At 42.8% G+C, this 18,308-nt stretch overlaps 1 protein-coding gene across 1 annotated transcript in view; it reads left to right on the top strand.

Moving 5' to 3' along the window:
- LOC130927899 (gastrula zinc finger protein XlCGF57.1-like) overlaps positions 1–18,308 on the top strand; it is a 32,321-nt gene that overhangs the window by 894 nt on the left and 13,119 nt on the right. Inside the window, exon 2 of the mRNA XM_057854011.1 lies at positions 1,959–2,357. Coding sequence (XP_057709994.1) covers positions 1,959–2,357 — 399 coding nt within the window. The remainder of the gene's footprint in view (positions 1–1,958; positions 2,358–18,308) is intronic.

Below are 18,308 nucleotides of genomic sequence, written 5' to 3'. Positions count from 1 at the left end.
CTCAAAAAAGTAATCTAGTTACTTTACTGATTACTTCATTATCAAAGTAACTAAGTTACTTCTATCTATCAGTTACTTTTTACCAATTTTTCTCCCTTTGCCGCCTCAACACAAGAATGACAACTGAAAAATTATTACGAAGCTGAACAAGCAGCTACGTGCTTTACGTAGTGCCATGCCACCTCCGGTAAAATCAACAATATTGAAGGCATCTTGTGTTTTAGAATTGGTTTTACAAAAAAGGAAATCCGGAATATTTTGACTCATCTCCATCAAATGAAGATCAATTAAAAGATGAATAATCTAATGCTTCGTCATAGCTCCCAGCTAAGGTAACGTGTTTAGCAGCAGTTTATAGCTGCATTGCCCCACGTAATAATGACTTTTTTCCTCGTAGCAATAGTACAACTTTATTCTCGTAGTCCTTTTTTACTTAAGGCCGTATTGCCCATCCCTAACTCATTCACTCCCAGCCATTTTCACCGGAGCAAGGCCCTTTGCTCCCGTCCGTTCTTGATGCATTTTGACTGATTTTACAAGGCCCACAGAAAATTCAGTTCTCTTGCTATATAAACATGAAACCCACCAAATGAAAGATTAGACTCTCTTCTTTCAGCAGAAAAAAAGTTAGTTCATATCTTTTTCCATTCTTTAGAAATCTGCATTAGAAAATAGCTTAGTTTGAGCAATTTTCCAATTTCTGATGAAAAAACAGAGAAATTGAGCTTTTTGTAAAAGCATACATTTCAAACATAACTTTGACTTTAACACAGCTATATTTCGCTTGTGCGACATCCAAAACATCTGAATAACATTTTTGTTCTATAACAACACAAATAGAGCTTTTGATCGCAAAGTAACAATTTATTTACACACAACTAAACTATTGAACTGTTGAACTATTTGCGCACATAACAACGGGGAAGGCTCTCGGCTCCTCCCGGTTGAATGAGGTGGCTCCCAGTAATCTGATGAGCCTGGATCAAGATCGGTCTCACATTTTTCATCATCTTCATCGTTGGTTTCAACCTCGGGCTGAGGAGTAACGCAACCTGAGCTCCGCAGAACGCATGTGGAATCTGACGCTGTTGTGGCCGTCTCGCAGACAGGGTAAACTTCTCTCTCATCTCCGTCTGTCTCATCAAGATAGATTTTTTTTTAATCCTTCTTTGACGATGGTTTCATTTTCTTTTCAAAACACTCCTCCAGTGTCGTTTGCCTTTTTTCCCCCGATCGTTCTCCACATTTGTCTCGCGTCTTCATAAGATCCCTCCAACTTCCGTTTCCTGACTATTTTTCTTCACTTCCTTTCTTGGCTCAGATGAGTTCTTACAAAATACGCAACTGCCCTCCAGTGGTCAGTTTTATTGCTTTAAAATGGGTTTTGAGCCTTGTGCATTGCAGTTTAGGTGCGTCAAGACCTAGAGATTTCTCTTGTAAAAAAAAAAAAATGTAAAGGACGTATAAATACGTTTTTGGAACACTGAAAAAATTAAAAATAGAACGTATTTATAGGTTTTTGGGAGCAAATGAGTTAATACGGACTCCCGAGAGACTGCACACGACAGTGACACCCTCCTTTTATCCGTTGAATTAAGTCCATGCTTTGGCCACTGTGGTCTGCTTTTTGGGCTTTGTGCTACTTTCCTCGCTTGCAACCCGAGCGTCTGACATTCTCAACTTTCCATGCATGTATTTTTCTTTATTTTTTACTCGCCTTTAACCGTTAATGAGATATTGTGCTCGTCAACGCATTTACTTCATCGACTATGTCAACAACTTCAACAAGTCGGGACGGCTCTATAACATTGGGTCGTAGTGGATGATAACAAGATACGAATAAATACAAAATGGTCACAGAGGATTACTTCTTGAGCATTACATTTTTGGGGGTATCTGTTATGGCAAATGAAGACATAAAATTTGGCCCATGTGTGATTATGGTCTTGATCTTGCAGATGTCAGTCAAGCGAATCGTCCTGAACGCCAGGAGTCTCCTCGCATGGAGGAAGAGGAAGAGTCGCCACACATCAAGAAGGTGGAGGAAGAATTCGTCCACATTAAAGAGGAGCAGGAGTATTTCATTAGAGTGGTGAACCCCCACATTGAGGAGCAGCAGCAACCTCATCTCTACAAAAAGGAGGAGGAGCACCCTCCATATGTTAAAGTGGAGGTGGTGGACATCCCCAAGTGGACTGATGAGCCCTTGAAGGGTGAAGATGGCAGTGTGAGTGAGGCCAGCAGAGGGACGGAGCCTCAGAATGGCAGCAACAGCAGTTCAAAAGAAGGATCCCAAGCAGACAACCTCATCGCTCGACCATCAGAGAGTGACGATTTCACATCACACTCCCTGTTCTGTGAGTATGCCATTACTCAGCTTGAGGGGAGTGCTGGGCTCTGTCTGAAGAAGAAGCCAGAACTGTCATTTGGTGGCATTCGTTCAATCCGTTTAGTCTTTATGCGATAGTGTGTCCAATCCTGTTGTTTTACGAATCATGACTGACTCATTTTGACATCGGCCCATCAGCGCGTGTTTAAGGTGCAACACTGGTGTAAACTTAAGAAAGGGAAGCGCGTCTAATTGTCTGCAAAACAAGCATGTGCACCATGATTGTGTGAAAGACTAACACATGGCAGAAAACACTCAGGTGGCTTGAGGTTCCGTTCTGAGACTCCCAATTCAACCATATTTAAAAAATGTCAACATGCATGTGTAATACATCATTGGAAATTTTAAAATACAGGATATATTTTTTTCTGAGCTGGAGGAAATTTTTGACACCCTAAAAGTAGGTCAAATCATGTGAGGTAAAAATCGAATTCCTCATTTTAAAAACAAGTTTTGGAAATCCGTACTGGTATATCTTAAATAACAAACACTTCAAGTCACATTTTGCAACAGAACATTTATTAATATCACCAAAGTGGAGATACTTAGGTAATTTTGGGGCAGGAGAAGTTTTTTTTTTTTCTTAAATCAGGGAAACAAAATCGACAACTACATCTTCAAGAGGAAGTCCCCCCTTTTTGTAATTTCATAGTTAGCAGGAGTAAGGACTACCCATCTGTAGTAATCAGGTGGCCGTTCTCGGATGATGCCTACATCTTCATCTATGCTGTGTGTATCGAGGCTTCTTGAGGTCATGTATCGAGAAGCCATTGTCATCATCATGCATTTCATTGTTTCCTCTCGCACAACTGATACTCGCGGGCTGAAACTATCTGCCGTCCATGTTAAAGGCCAAATGTGAACTAAGGTTGTCCAACCATGTTTTTGAATAATATCAATGGCTAAACAATTATAAGCATATTTTCATTATTTTTTTTAACGCAACCCTTCCAGATTGTTTGTTTAACCCATAGCAACGCCCCTGACAACGAAAATGCTTTTCTTCGGCAATCTTCGGAAATCTTCGGCAATTACGTCACACCGGGAAGTGCGAGAAAGTCCGCCATAGAAGAGCAGTGTTTCCCACAAATGAACGAGACGCCACAGTCTCGTTTGGGCCCGCCACAGTCTCGTTTGCCCCCCCCCCCCCCCCGCCGAAAAAAAAAAAAAGATAATCAGATGTGTCAGTCAGCCGATTACACAGCTGTAGCCCACTACACTCTACTACCCGCGAGAGCGCGCGCGGGTAGTAGAGTAGTTTTTTAGAGCAGTATTTTATTTATTTACGAGACGCAAGGGGAACGAGTAGGAAGAATAGGAGAACGAGCGAGATAGCGAGAGATAGCGGTCGCATGTCTTAGCAGCACGCTGTTATTTTGTTACTGTTTTTCTGTATTATTGTTACCACAATCAAGTGAGTAAGCAAATACAGACTTCTCTCCTTCTTCCCCATATCCGGGGCATTACAATAGTTTGGATCGGACTTTTCGGCGGAAGTGAGCGGTGGACGGCCGTCTTGGACGGAAAGCAAACTTTGATTGAACTTGCGCGGAGAGGCGTGGCCCATAATAAAGCCTTGCTCTATTTTCAGAGCGTTGGTCACAGTAAAATATTTATTAGTTCAAGCAGAGTAAAATGATACATATTCACGGTACAAGAACGTCGTTTCCGTGTCCATCGATTGGTAAGAAAAGGCTGTTTGTACGAGTGACGTGTGGGCGCTCCCGTCAGGGGGGACATTTCGCGTGGAGTGGCTATTTTTCGGCACAACACCGGCGCGCCAACTTCAGACAATTACGGCTGACGAAACTTTGATAAATGCACCCCCCCCCCCCCCCCCCAATTTCGCGAGCTCTGGGACACTCGAAAAATGACTCTCATACCTCTCCTTGCTAAGTTAATGGTACCTCGATGTGCGTTTGTGTGGAAATTTAGTTCACGAACAACGGGGAAAAAACTATTCACCTTCTCACCGAATCAAGTTAAAAGTCTTTACACGGCTATTAGAATTCCCCCAGTCCTGTAAATGGGTCAGTTGACAGAAGGACTGTTATTGTTGTGGTAATGTAGTACTTACGAGGGTCAAATAAAAAGGAAAAAGGAGGACTACGACGGCGGTCTGAAACCCGCGGCTCTCGGGCCGCATGCGGCTCTTTAGCGCTGATTTTTTTTTTTTTTTTTTTTTTATGGAAAAAGATGGGGGAGGGAAATATATTTTTTGTTTTAATAGGATTTCTAGGAGGACAAACATGACACAAACATTCTTTCAATTCATTAATATTGTAATGAAGTTAAACTTGTGGTGGCATCGTACAACAGAGTAGTCACGTGGTGCGCTATAGGATCCACTGCAGGGTTGGGTTGCCAACCCTGAGTCACTACGAGATGTAAGTCGTACTATTGCTACGAGAAAAAAAGTCGCATTATTACATAGGGTAACGTAGCTGTAATCAGCTACGCATTTTACATACATGTACCGTAGCTGAGAGCTATAACATTAGCCTAGCTAATGAAATATTTCAAATATATCTTTGTTATGGTTCTTCTTGGGGGGAAAAAATAATGAAGAAAAAAAAAAAAATCGCCGTGGCACGACATGGTGAGGCGGTCCGACTCCGATGCAGCCCACCACCACAGTTTCAAAAAATCCTATGGGAAACACTGAAGAGTATTGTTTGTTGCATTGCTTCTCGGTAAGATGCCACGGCGGTGTGTGGTGATGTTTTGTTCTCACTCAAACGAAAAGTTGTATGAGTGGCCAAAGGATAGCAGGGCACGTAAATGGACATCTTTCGTTTGCACAAAGCGAATGAATTTCACGCCATCATCGAGTAGTGTTCTCTGCTGCAAACACTTCGAAGATGCCTGCTTCCTTAACCGGTCTGCTTATGATCAAGGATTTGCCAAAAAGTAAGTGTGATTTTTGTATAGATGACTGATGACTTTGTCAAAGCAGAGCTACCAACTGTTGTGGAATGTACAGTAGAAGCTAGCGACGTTAGCCGAAAACCAACTCGTGGCAATAGTCGTGACATAGTTGTTGTTGTGTTCGCTAGTGTTACGTCCCAAGGACGGCTCACGAAGGGCGTAACATAAAACGAGCCACACAATTTCACAAGTGGCACAAAATTTACACAACAAACTCGCAATGAATATGGTAAATGGTGTTATACTTATATAGCGCTTTTCCACCTTTCAAGGCAATATGTACAAAATGTAGATGAAGCGCGGCTTCAGGGTAAGCTCAGGCAAACAAAAGGAATCTACACTTGAACCCCAACCGCTAACTAAACTCTGATCATGAAAAAGAACGAAGAAAAGACACACCACTACCCTAGCTTCTTACGCTAAAAAACACAGGAGAAAACGGGTTGAACAGAAATGGCGACTTACCCCTTCTTGCTTCAGTGCTCTTATTTACAGTGGTGGACAAAAACGATCCAATAACGAATAAACAAAATACCTCACCGAAAAAGCAGGAGTGTATCAGACTAGCGATCAAATGCAAACGAGCGAGAATGGCGAGCTAACAGCTTTACAATGCTGTCAAATGTGAACGTTGACAGCACAAGTCCCGCAGTGAATCATGGGAAATGTAGTCTCGGGACAACACTGAAGTGGTGCTTTGTAATCTGTTCGCTTGTGTGAAAAAACTACATTTCCTCACGCCATTAGACGCCACTTCCTGCCGATAGCCCCAGGAAGTAGTAGTAGCTGGAAGTACGAGGTGAGGCGGAGATTAGCGACAAGCAAAACTTTGCGGTCGAATGTGGCGGCAGTCCGCTATTATTTTGCTTTCTTATTGTTGCCACAATAAAGTGGAGAAAGCCATCAACGACTCATCGACCCCCCCCCCAACGTTTTTATATTATTATTTTATATGCATGAGCGCTGCCGGATCTGCCAAAATGAACATGCAGTCTGATTATTATTTTTTTTAAACAATGTCATCAGATAGACAAAACCATAAAATTATGTGCAAATGCCTGCATCTTCAAATCATGAAAATAATAACAGCCTATATCTTACCAATCTTGTAATCTCGATGAGTCTTGTCTCCATTCGATGTCAGGTAGTCCGGGCACATTGTTTGCACCTTGATTAGCGTCTGGCTAATACATGTACGATCCAACATAAAATTCCAACCTCCTCCTCCTCCTCTTCCTCCAACTCTTCAAAAACTTGGGTCTCCTCACTTGCGCTTGATCAATCACTTATATCGCTGTTTGAAGCATTGTTTGAAGGGCTTTGTAGGGCGGCCGTATGGAGCGCTCCCATCGCTATTCTCGGTGTGACGTATCACTTCCGGGTTCGTCCCCTTTCAGGCTCGAACTTCGGAAACGCGATTATTTTGTCAAATATACAACATATAAATTATTTTCTCATGCTTTATTTGTTGAATAACGTTTATTTACTTTAATTCTGGACCTATTTGGCATTTTATGAAATTACTTCACATTAGTGCTTTAAGCCTGTCGCAATATGCAATAATTCCATTTATTGCACGGTAAATAAAAATGAAGGCGATAATTTTTCCGCTGCGATTGATCACCTCGCGTGCACCTGCCTGCGTGCGTGCGGCTGACGTGCTGATAAAAGTTCGGCTTCCTTGTTACCAACTACGCAAAATGCATTTTAGTTCTGTTTTTAGTTTAGTGCAGTTTAAGTTTAGTGCAGGTGGAGAAAAAAAAGAAAAGGTGACACTTACCATTGAAATGAAGATGTGAATGATAGCAAAATATAAGCATGGTGTGTGCATCCATGAACTGGGTCGTAGAATGCCGATCTCGGCCGGCGGCCCCCCTCCGTTCGCCAGTCTTTATAAGTTAAGGTGACAGTTCTTATTGTGGTAACATCGCCTAAGAAATCGCCAGCTTCGTCAGGTTTTAAATAATTTATTCCATCAACTCGCCGAGTGTCCACTGCTGTTGACGCCAGGATCGAAACAGAAAGTAAAATAGCGCTCTCCTGCTCACCTTCAGCCCCGCGGTGCATTCAGGTACAGCAAAAAAAAGTCCCCCACTTTAGAAGCCGATTCGTTACATTACAGGTACTGTACTGTATTATTGTTATTATTGCTATTATTATATTATTCTGATTTTTATTCATATTTTATTTGTTTTGCTCTTTGTAACAGCAGTATTTATTAAGGATGTAGTGTGGGTTTTTGGGCTGTGGAACGAATTATTGGAATTATTATGTATTCATACGGGAAAATCCTGGTCGACATACGACCATTTAGACTTACAAACAAGCTCCTGGAACGAATTAACTTCGTATGTCGAGGTACCACTGTATTACACATGGAATGCCATAGCACAGGGGTTTTCAACCCAGTCCTCAAGGCACACTGTGGGTCCTGGTTTTTGTTCCAGCCGATCCAGCAGAGACAGTTGAACCAATGAGGCTTCTGCTAAAACAAGCCACACCTGACTGCAATCAACTGATTGCACTTGTAAAACACCAGATTGGGGAAAAAGTGTTGTCATCTTGTTTGGTAAGAATGAAATCCTGCACCCACAGTGTGCCTTAGTGGAATAGGTTGGGAACCCCTGCCATAGCAGAAGCTATGAGGGGAAACGTTTTCATTTGCCTTGATGCTTAAATTATTAAGTGGAATTTTGTTTTTCTTAAATAACACATTTTATTCTGTGTTTCTGTGCAGTATTAATATTGTTGTCTTTTACTTAAAAGAGGCATGGTCTATTGTTTTTAGTTGTGATTTCCTAAAAAGTATTTTTGAATTTAAGAGTAAACATTTATTGCGTTTAAATGGGTGTACATGATCTATTAATATATACTGTATTCTCACAGTGTTATTGTAATTTTTTTTAAATGGGGGGGGTGCAATAATATCACATATCACAATAATTTATGAAATAAATTATCGCACACTAAAATTTGTTATCGCGACAGGCCTAGTCCATGTCCCACCAGACAGACGTTATTCCAAACTGCCGCCCAACATAAACTTGTTGCAGTCTTTGTCGTTGTCTAGCCTATCTTCCAGCAATTGAGCATTTTGTACTCAGGAAGTATTCAAGGTTAAAGTTTATAAACGCTCCCATGTGTAAAATGAGGCGCAGAAATGTCTCGTCTGTACTGTTCGCCTTCATGGTTTACAAAAAATTGCGGTATATAAACATGTGCCGGGTACCGGTTTGAAGGCATAACCCGGTACGGTTTCAAAATCACTAAGACTTTCCGTCATACCGTTCCTCGGGTATTAGCTATTCTTTGTATCCCAAGAATGCAGGGAGAAATTCCTCGCAGCTGCAGGTAGGGCTCACCCCTTCCCTCCCACTCCGGTTGTTGCTCAGTGTGTCGGCTGTGCTACATGATGGCTGCAGGAGGTGAAACACTCCAATGTTTTCCCTCATCGAACAAAACAAAGTTACTGGTATGGGTTTGGTTAGGTTTGTAGCTTTGACCTAGCGAGAGGTTGCTCGCTCAGTCAAAGACAGCCAGAGGTAAGAGACAGTGCAACAAAATACTGCAAAAGTAAATGTGCAGTACTGCAGCTTTAATGATTGACGAATCTTCTCTCTATACACTAACAGTAAAACTAGTAAAGTGAACAATATGATTCACATGAACTACAGTTTACACAAACAGATGCTTCAGTTGTTTGTTTACTTTCACGCTTGCTTCAGTCGTGAATGGTGTCATGCGTACTGTGTTTTACATCTTTCAAAGGAGACTTCACGTCTCTGCACCGACAATGGCAGCTAATGAGTTCAACATTAAAACAAAACAAATATTTATCATTTTTGTAATGTGCCGATGTGTCGCTCATCATCACAGGATGTGCGTGACGCATGCGCAGTGGTGGAGATACTCACGGAGCCAGCCACATCGATATTTGTCTGCACATGCGCGCCACCATCTCGTCGCCACGCTAGTGACGGGATAAACGGTTCAGTAAAAAGACTCGTTCAAACTAATCGTTCAACAAATCGTTCGCCCCACCACCCCACCAAATGAATCGTTCGGCTAGTGAACGGGAAGTGACGTTGCTGAACAAATCACCAAAGACTGCTTAGCAATATAACTGAACGGGATGTGACATTGCTTGGTCCCACCCCCTCTTGCAACGGGCTCCTCATTGGCCGCTCGTTGTAGATTCAGAAGGGAGTGAAGGACGCTATTATTCTCTTTTCTCCCTCGCCCCTCCTCCACTGCTGCAATAGTGAGAGGGTCTGTCATATTTGTATGGGATCAAAGTCATGGCTCGTGTTTGCTTGAACCAATTGTTTTTGGACATACAAAATGATTGATTTGGCTTAATTTGATTAGAACTTTTACCTTTTCCCGAATCCCCCCTCTTCCTCCTCTCCTGCTGAGAGAGCTGCACAGTTGGCCTTATCTGCTACCTTTTGCCAGCAGGCCAAATTCAGTAAATGACTAATAACTCCCTGGTGCAAGGTGCAGTCTTTTTGTATCTGGCATGTATGAGAGGTACCCCAGCCTGAACATGGCTGCATTGAAATATTACCCATTTGGCCTGGCGCCCCCAAGTTTGAACGGGAAGCGCCCTTTTCTGTAAGGCAGGCTCATTCTCCAATGGAAAGAAATCAATTCATCTCAAACTTGCATCAGGGGAGCCTTAAGACATGTGTTCAGGTGCCTGATAAAAAATATTGAGGTTTTGTTGAAGTGGAGGGGTCCAAACAGAAAAGTGAAAAAGACCGTCGCAATTTTGTTTCACCACAAATAACGACTATTCAGTAAGCTTTCGAAAATTCCAACACAAGAATTAGCTTTTGTACAGCACACTCTACAACAGAAGGCTTACTTGTATGTTGCCCTTTCTAATTCAGCCTTTTTTCACCAAAGGATATTTTCACTTTTCGTACAAGTCCATCCTCGTTCCAAGTTTGCTATCAAATAATGTTTTGAACAATATGTATTCTTGAATTTTTGACAAACATGCTCATTTTACGATTATATATACTAACTTTTTGCTCAAAATGAATCTATTAAGAAAAATAGCTAGCTGAAAATGAGCTATTTCAGGATATCTGAGTAAAATTTGGCTGATAATTTCCTGTATTTCTAGTAAATTTACACTGAAAACAAGGGGTTTTAACTAGTTTTAAAGAGGTGTGTTTTTGCAGTGTAGCTGCAATAAGAATCTTGATAGTCCTTATTGTCTGAACAGTTTTAATGTGTGAGTTTGTTATACTGTACTCCCATTGTGGTTGTTCATTATGTTTTGTTAAGTCATCTATGCCATAACTGGACCTTACCCAGGTCAAAGCAGGATTCTTCCTATGGTTAAAGCTAGTGTTGCACCGATACCATTTTTTGGCCCCGATATACCCTACCCACCGACGTCACAAAACCACGCACTCGCTGTATGGTTCCGCCCACTTGTCCGTCATTTTGTCTCTGTATTAGCATTGGTTTCAATTGATCGAGGAATTTAAAATGCATTTCATGGAAGACCCGGTGCTTTCTGATGCCGTAAACTCACTGGATGTGTTGCATAAAAGGCGTTATGTGGAAAAGCTTCGTTCTATACAGTCGCCAGATCCATATTTGATGCCTAAATCGATGATTTTTGACCGGCTGCCTTCGCCGTCTCTGCCTGACCCTGATATTTACAACTATCTTGTCCACACAAAATCAGCCTATAGAGCCTACCCACGTACCACGTGCTCGCTGTATGGTTCCGCCCACTTGTCCGTCATTTTGACTCTGTATTAGCATTGTTTTCAATTGATGGCGGAATTTAAAATGCATTTCATGGAAGACCCGGTGCTTTCTGATGCCGCAAACTCACTGGATCTGTTGCATAAAAGGCGTTATGAGGAAAAGCTTCGTTCTATACAGTCGCCAGATCCATATTTGATGCCCAAATCGATGTTTTTCGACCCACTGTCTTCGCCCTGTCTGCCTGACATCTGCTACGCAGATATTTACAATTATCTTGTCCACACTAAATCAGCCTATTCTCACGAAAATATGAAAAACTTCAAGAGCTTGGAGGCTTATAAATACTTCGTTGCTGGTTGGGTGAAACAGGTCCTCGTCCACGAAAATTCGGCAGGAATCTATCTTGTGCTTGGAAAGGTGAGTTACGAAATTTTCAATTCAAAATCTTTTGTTATTGCTAACATCCACTGTCAAGTCTAATGTATTTCATGTCGTTTGTCAATGGAGTTAAGGCTTTTAATGTTTATATGGTTTAGCGATAGCACTCTCATTACATACATACGTGTATGTTGTCGGCGATTAGCCTAGCAATGATCTTAATTGTGGTTATTTGTCAGCCCCGTAGACGAGGCCAGTTTCTTTCACTTGGTACCAGCTAAATATTATTCAAAAAATAACGATGGTGGAAGAAAGGGAAGTCACAAACATTTTGAATTTGAAACTATGTCGTACTACGTCGTATGTTGTCGGCGATTAGCCTAGCAATGATCTTAATTGTGGTTGTCAGGCCAAAACCCTCTAAATATATATTAAATGCATCTTACCGGATATAAAATGACTACTACATAGTCTGTGGTGATTTTTTGGTGTCCAGTTTTCACGTCGAATTGCAGCCGTCCATTTCGCTCTCCTCTTTGGATCCCTCGGAATACGGTAAAACTTCAAGTCTCTCCTTCCATCTTCTCTGTTAGTGCAACCAACAGCCACACACGCCTTCACCATTTTGATTATTAATGTTAAGGAGCAGAAAAACACGCCGTAAATAGGAGAAATGTACGTAGCCGTAACAGGTTAACACTATGTTTTGACGGACAAGTGGGCGGAACCATACAGCGAGCACGTGGTACGTGGGCAGTGTTGTTAATAACGGCGTTACAATATAACGGCGTTACTAACGGCGTTATTTTTTTCAGTAATGAGTAATCTAATTAATTACTTTTCTCATCTTGGCAACGCCGTTACCGTTACTGAGGCGGGAAAGGCGTGCGTTACTATGCGTTACTAAGTTGGTTGAATAAAAAAAGTCTGAGAGAAACGGACTCACGTGGACGAGAACAGCAGGAGTGGGGAAGACGCCGTTGCAACCGCGATGCTAGGTGGCTCCAATAATACCTGATTGTAGCCATAGCCGACAAACTACGCCCACATGACACGGTAGATATCATATTATAGAACTAGATGCAAATAACTGACACTGCTGCATTGCCAACATGTTTTAAGGACTACATGCGTTAGTAAACAGCCGCCATCTTAAAGCAGTAGACCTCTCAGGAAGGCCCTGATGTAGAGATCCTTCCTAGCGAACCTAAGTAATTTTTTTTTTTTAAATCTAAAATGCTCCTAAATCGGCAAAATCTTCACTTAAATCTATCTTTAAATGATGAAACAGTTTTAAAACTTACACATGTTTAAAGTAGACAGAAGGGAACTAATGCAATAACGGGAGCAATTTTAACAACTTTAACGATTGATTCACAACTTTAAATGACTTCCACACATAGCAAAGGTTACTAGCTAGTTGTCGCAATACCCTTGTGACTAGTTAAGTGGAGGGTAAAGAATTGGGCTAGGGCAAATTGTCCCCCAAACCCTTTAAGCTTCACATTGTGTGACCTGTTTTTTTTTTTTTTCCCTCCAAAAAAAAAAAAAATATATATATATATATCACTAGTTACTTTGCCAAGTAACTAATTACTCTTACATTCAGGTAACTGAGTTACTAACGCAATTACTTTTTGGGAGAAGTAATTTGTAACTGTAATTAATTACTTTTTTAAAGTAAAATTAACAACACTGTACGTGGGTAGGCTCTATTCTCACGAAAGTTTGAAAAACTTTAAGAGCTTGGAGGCTTATAAATGCTACGTTGCTGGTTGGGTGAAACAGGTCCTCGTACACGAAAATTCGGCAGGAATCTTGTGCTCGGAAGGTGAGTTACGAAATTTTCAATTCAAAATCTTTTGTTCTTGCTAACATCCACTGTCAAGTCTAATGTATTTCATGTCATTTGTCAATGGAGCTAGGGCTTTTAATGTTTATATGGTTTAGCGATAGCACTCTCACTACATACATACGTGTATGTTGTCGGCGATTAGCCTAGCAATGATCTTAATTGTGGTTGTCAGCCCAAAACCCTCTAAATATATATTAAATGCATCTTACCAGATATAAAATGACTACTACATAATAGGCCTGAACGATATTGGAAAAAACTATTGTTGCAATTTTTTTTAGGTTTGCAATATATTGCGATATCATATTATATATTTTTTTAAAAATCTTTTTTAAAGAAATTTTCACTTGATGACTTGAAAAGCTGTTTGGAAATACTTTACTTGACACACCGTGACCACAGTGTATTCATATAATACCGTTTCATTTGTGAATGATGAAGATTGCTTTATGAAGGGATCCAGGAAGCCATGTCTGCACAAAATAGATCATTTATTGAACACAATATTTTACACTTCAACAGCAGCAAATACATTAAATGATAAATAAAAGAGCAGGTGCATTAGTCCCCTACGTTTTTGACAAAATATAACAATAAATAAAAACTTCTGTAAAATAACAACAAAGTTGAAAACATATTTGAACAAAAATATTAAATATGACAAAAAAAGAGTTGTTCACAAACTATAACAATAAATAAAAACCTCAGTAAAACAACAAAGTTGTCAACATATTTGAACTTAAATATTAAATCTGACTAATAAAAGTGCAAGTGCATTAGTCCCCTGAGCTGTTTACACAAAATATTACAATATAAAACTGCAAAACGGCAACAAAGTTGTAAAAATATTTAAACAAAAATATTAAGTGTCAAAACTTTATGTGCAGCAGTACTATATATAGTTATTTGAAAAATACGATTTACAATCAATTTAAATATAAAAGAAACAAACTCAATTGAACTTGTAAATAATTGACCTGAATAACTGCAAATAACTGATGAATAACAGAACCAAATTTCCTGCCTTCCTGATAGCTGTCACATGAATAAAAAGAAGAAAAGACATTCCTCCAGCTGTGTTATGTATTTGTCTGCATATCGTCCACCTTCCTTGCTCAGCAATTCTCAACTGGGTCTCATAGGTTTTTGGGCAAGACTACTTACTAGTTTATCCACTATTGCAGGCTTGAGACAAGAACGTTGGCACGTAACAATGTTCCCACCTGTACTAAAAAGCCTCTGATGGGAAGGTCTTAGCAGGAATGCATAGATACCTGCGTTTTAAATGGTCCCACATGTTCAACAGATTACTTCTTGTTGATGCAACCATGGCGAGGCACTGTCGACAGGGCTGTTTTTTGTCCCTTATAGTCTTTTTCTTGCCAAAATACTTCCAAAACTCCTTTTGGAGACGGTCTTGCCTCGTTTCCTTGCTTCAACGTGTTGCTTTCTTGCTTTCACTTTGAGAACGGCCCCTCCTCCCTCCGCTCTGCTGTTCGGCCCCTCCTCCCTCCACTCCGCTGCCGCGGGGGGAGGGGGAGGAGCCGATGACTTGCTGGAGGGAAAGAGAAACTGTGCGCTCTCCTTCCCTCTCCTTCCTCAAAACAAACGTTTGTGGATTAAAAAAAATGAAATGAAAAAACTATCGCACGTCCTTGCGATGGGACTATTGCGCATGCGCACATCGCGATGGCGATGTTTAAACGATATATCGTTCAGGCCTACTACATAATCTGTGGTAATCGTTTGGAGCCCAGTTTTCTCGTCGAATTGCAGCAGCCCATCTCGCTCTCCTCTCCGTGTCTCTCGGAATCCGGTAGAACTTCAAGTCTCTCCGTCTATCTTCTCTGTTATTGCAACCGACCGCCACACGCGCCTTCACCATTTTGATTATTAATGTTAACGAGCAGAAAAACACGCCGTAAATAGGAGGAATGTACGTAGCCGTAACAGGTCAACACGATGTGTTGACGGACAAGTGGGCGGCACCAGTCAGGAGAGCGGAGTTGTGACGTCACGTGGGTAGGGTCTATACCTGGCTGTGCAGTATCGGCCGATACCATACCAATACCACCCCGTTTATATATTTATATATATATATATATATATATATATATTAGCGGTGCAACGGTTCGCGGTTGAAAACCGAACCAAACGGTTCGCCCTGTTCGGTTCAATACGCCTTTATGAACCGCGCCTTTTTGGTTTTGCAATTACAGTAATTTATTCCGAACGCTTGTGGAATGAATTGGTCAAACTCTGTGTGCCTGTGTGTGACGTGAAGCGCAGCTGTGGAGAAATTCCCGCCCCACGAGTAAATGTCCAATTGCTGTCAAGCACCTGTGTAATAGGCGCCGAGTAACGCCCTCTCTCGCTTCCGAGCGAGGTGAAAGTGAAACAAGAAAGAAAACAAAAAAAAGTTATGGCGAGCGGAGGAGTCGACAGACCAAATTTTGAGGAAGCACCGGCTTCTTTCAAATCTGCGGTGTGGCAACATTTCGGTTTCCCAGTGGACTACAATGCAGACGGAGAGAAAATATTGAAAAAAACATAAAACAATTTGCAAGCATTGCTCAGCGCTTGTTCCCTATGCTAACGGCAAGACTTCTTACATGACTCAGCAGTCAGCACTTCAGCCGGCATCTCTCACAGACATCGTTTTCTCAGAGCAGGACAACCCAGAAGATGACAACAGTGAAAACACACGGGTCTATAGAAGAGGCGTTCCAAAAGCCTTACAATATCAGGTCAGAAAAACACAAGAAAATAAACCACGCAGTGGGGATTTGCATTGCAAAAGACATGCAACCATATTCCGTGATTGAAGATGCGGGGTTAGTTAATTTAATTGCAACACTTGACTCGCGTTATATTGTTCCCTCGCGGACATATTTCGCCCACAACATAATCCCCGACATTTAAGAAATGGCACGCAAAGCCATTGAAGATGATTTCACGAAAGCACATAGTTTCGCCCTGACCGCTGATAATTGGACGTCCCGTGCTACAGAGTGCTACTACCTAACTGTGACGGTCCACTATAATTCATACCTGTCAAGTTGTAAGGTCTCGTCGTAATTTGTACACGTGAGCACTGGTTTTTAAATTTGTACGCCGTCCGTTACGTTCAAAATCTGCACGTTTTTCGTGCATTGCGTTTTTTTTTTTTTTTTTCCATCCGTTTGGATTTGGTCACCGTTTCTGCAAGGAGCCAATGTTCGTTAACACTTGAATGACACGAGAAAAGTCAGACACGGAGAGGGAAGAGTGTTTGTTGAGACGCTGTAGCAAACGCGATGCTAGGCTAGGTGGCTCCAATTTCCTGACCGTGGCCGACATCATACAATCTACGCCTAGATATCTCAAGCATATAGAGTTACAAGCGAAATGACATTCGGTAGCGTTAGTAAACAGCCGCCATTTTAGAGCAGTATACTTCTCAGAAAGCAGAGTCTGGGGACTCTGAGGTGGGCTCTTCGATCTCTGGGGTTGAAGTCACTGAGGCGGTTGGTAAGCTCCTCGGTGGCAAGGCCCTGGGGGTGGATGAGATCCGCCCAGAGTTCCTAAAGGCTCTGGATGTTGTAGGGCTGTCATGGCTGACACGCCTCTACAACATCGCGTGGACATCGGGGACAGTGCCTCTGGATTGGCAGACTGGGGTGGTGGTCCCCCTTTTTAAAAAGGGGGACCGGAGGGTGTGTTCCAATTATAGAGGAATCACACTGCTCAGCCTCCCCGGTAAAGTCTATTCAGGGGTGCTGGAGAGGAGGGTCCGTCAGGAAGTCGAATTTCGGATTCAGGAGGAGCAGTGTGGTTTTCGTCCCGGCCGTGGAACAGTGGACCAGCTCTACACCCTCAGCAGGGTCCTCAAGGGTGCAAGGGAGTTCGCCCAACCAGTCTACATGTGTTTTGTGGATTTGGAGAAGGCGTTCGACCGTGTGCCTAGGGGAATCCTGTGGAGGGTGCTCCGGGAGTACGGGGTACCGAGCCCCTTGGTAAGGGCTGTTCGGTCCCTGTACGACCGGTGTCAGAGTCTGGTCCGCATTGCCGGCAGTAAGTCGAATTTGTTCCCAGTGAGGGTTGGACTCCGCCAAGGCTGCCCTTTGTCACCGATTTTGTTCATAATTTTTATGGACAGAATTTCTAGGCGCAGCCGAAGCGTTGGGGGGGTCCGGTTTGGTGACCTCAGCATTGAATCTCTGCTTTTTGCAGATGATTTAGTGCTGTTGGCTTCATCAAGCCGTGACCTCCAACTCTCACTGGAGCGGTTCGCAGCTGAGTGTGAAGCGGTTGGGATGAAGATCAGCACCTCCAAATCCGAGACCATGGTCCTCAGTCGGAAAAGGGTGGAGTGCCCTCTCCGGGTCGGGGATGAGATCCTGCCCCAAGTGGAGGAGTTCAAGTATCTTGGAGTCTTGTTCACGAGTGACGGTAGGAGGGAGCGGGAGATCGACAGGCGAATCGGTGCGGCGTCTGCAGTAATGCGGACTCTGCACCGGTCCGTAGTGGTGAAGAAGGAGCTGAGCCGAAAGGCAAAGCTCTCGATTTACCAGTCGATCTACGTTCCTACCCTCACCTATGGTCACGAGCTTTGGGTCGTGACCGAAAGAACAAGATCCCGGATACAAGCGGCCGAAATGAGTTTCCTCCGCAGGGTGTCCGGGCTCTCCCTTAGAGATAGGGTGAGAAGCTCGGTCATCCGGGAGGGACTCGGCGTCGAGCCGCTACTCCTCCGTGTAGAGAGGAGCCAGCTGAGGTGGCTCGGGCATCTGGTTCGGATGCCTCCCGGACGCCTCCCTGGAGAGGTGTTCCGGGCATGTCCCACCGGCGGGAGGCCCCGGGGACGACCCAGGACACGCTGGAGAGACTATGTCTCTCGGCTGGCCTGGGAACGCCTTGGGATCCCGCCGGAGGAGCTGGTTGAAGTGGCTGGGGAGAGGGAAGTCTGGGCTTCCCTGTTAAAGCTGCTGCCCCCGCGACCCGACCCCGGAACAAGCGGAAGATAATGGATGGATGGATGGATACTTC

Source organism: Corythoichthys intestinalis, chromosome 13 (genome assembly GCF_030265065.1).
Source record: "Corythoichthys intestinalis isolate RoL2023-P3 chromosome 13, ASM3026506v1, whole genome shotgun sequence".
NCBI lineage: Eukaryota > Metazoa > Chordata > Actinopteri > Syngnathiformes > Syngnathidae > Corythoichthys > Corythoichthys intestinalis.
This window is presented reverse-complemented; position numbering and strand designations above follow the sequence as displayed.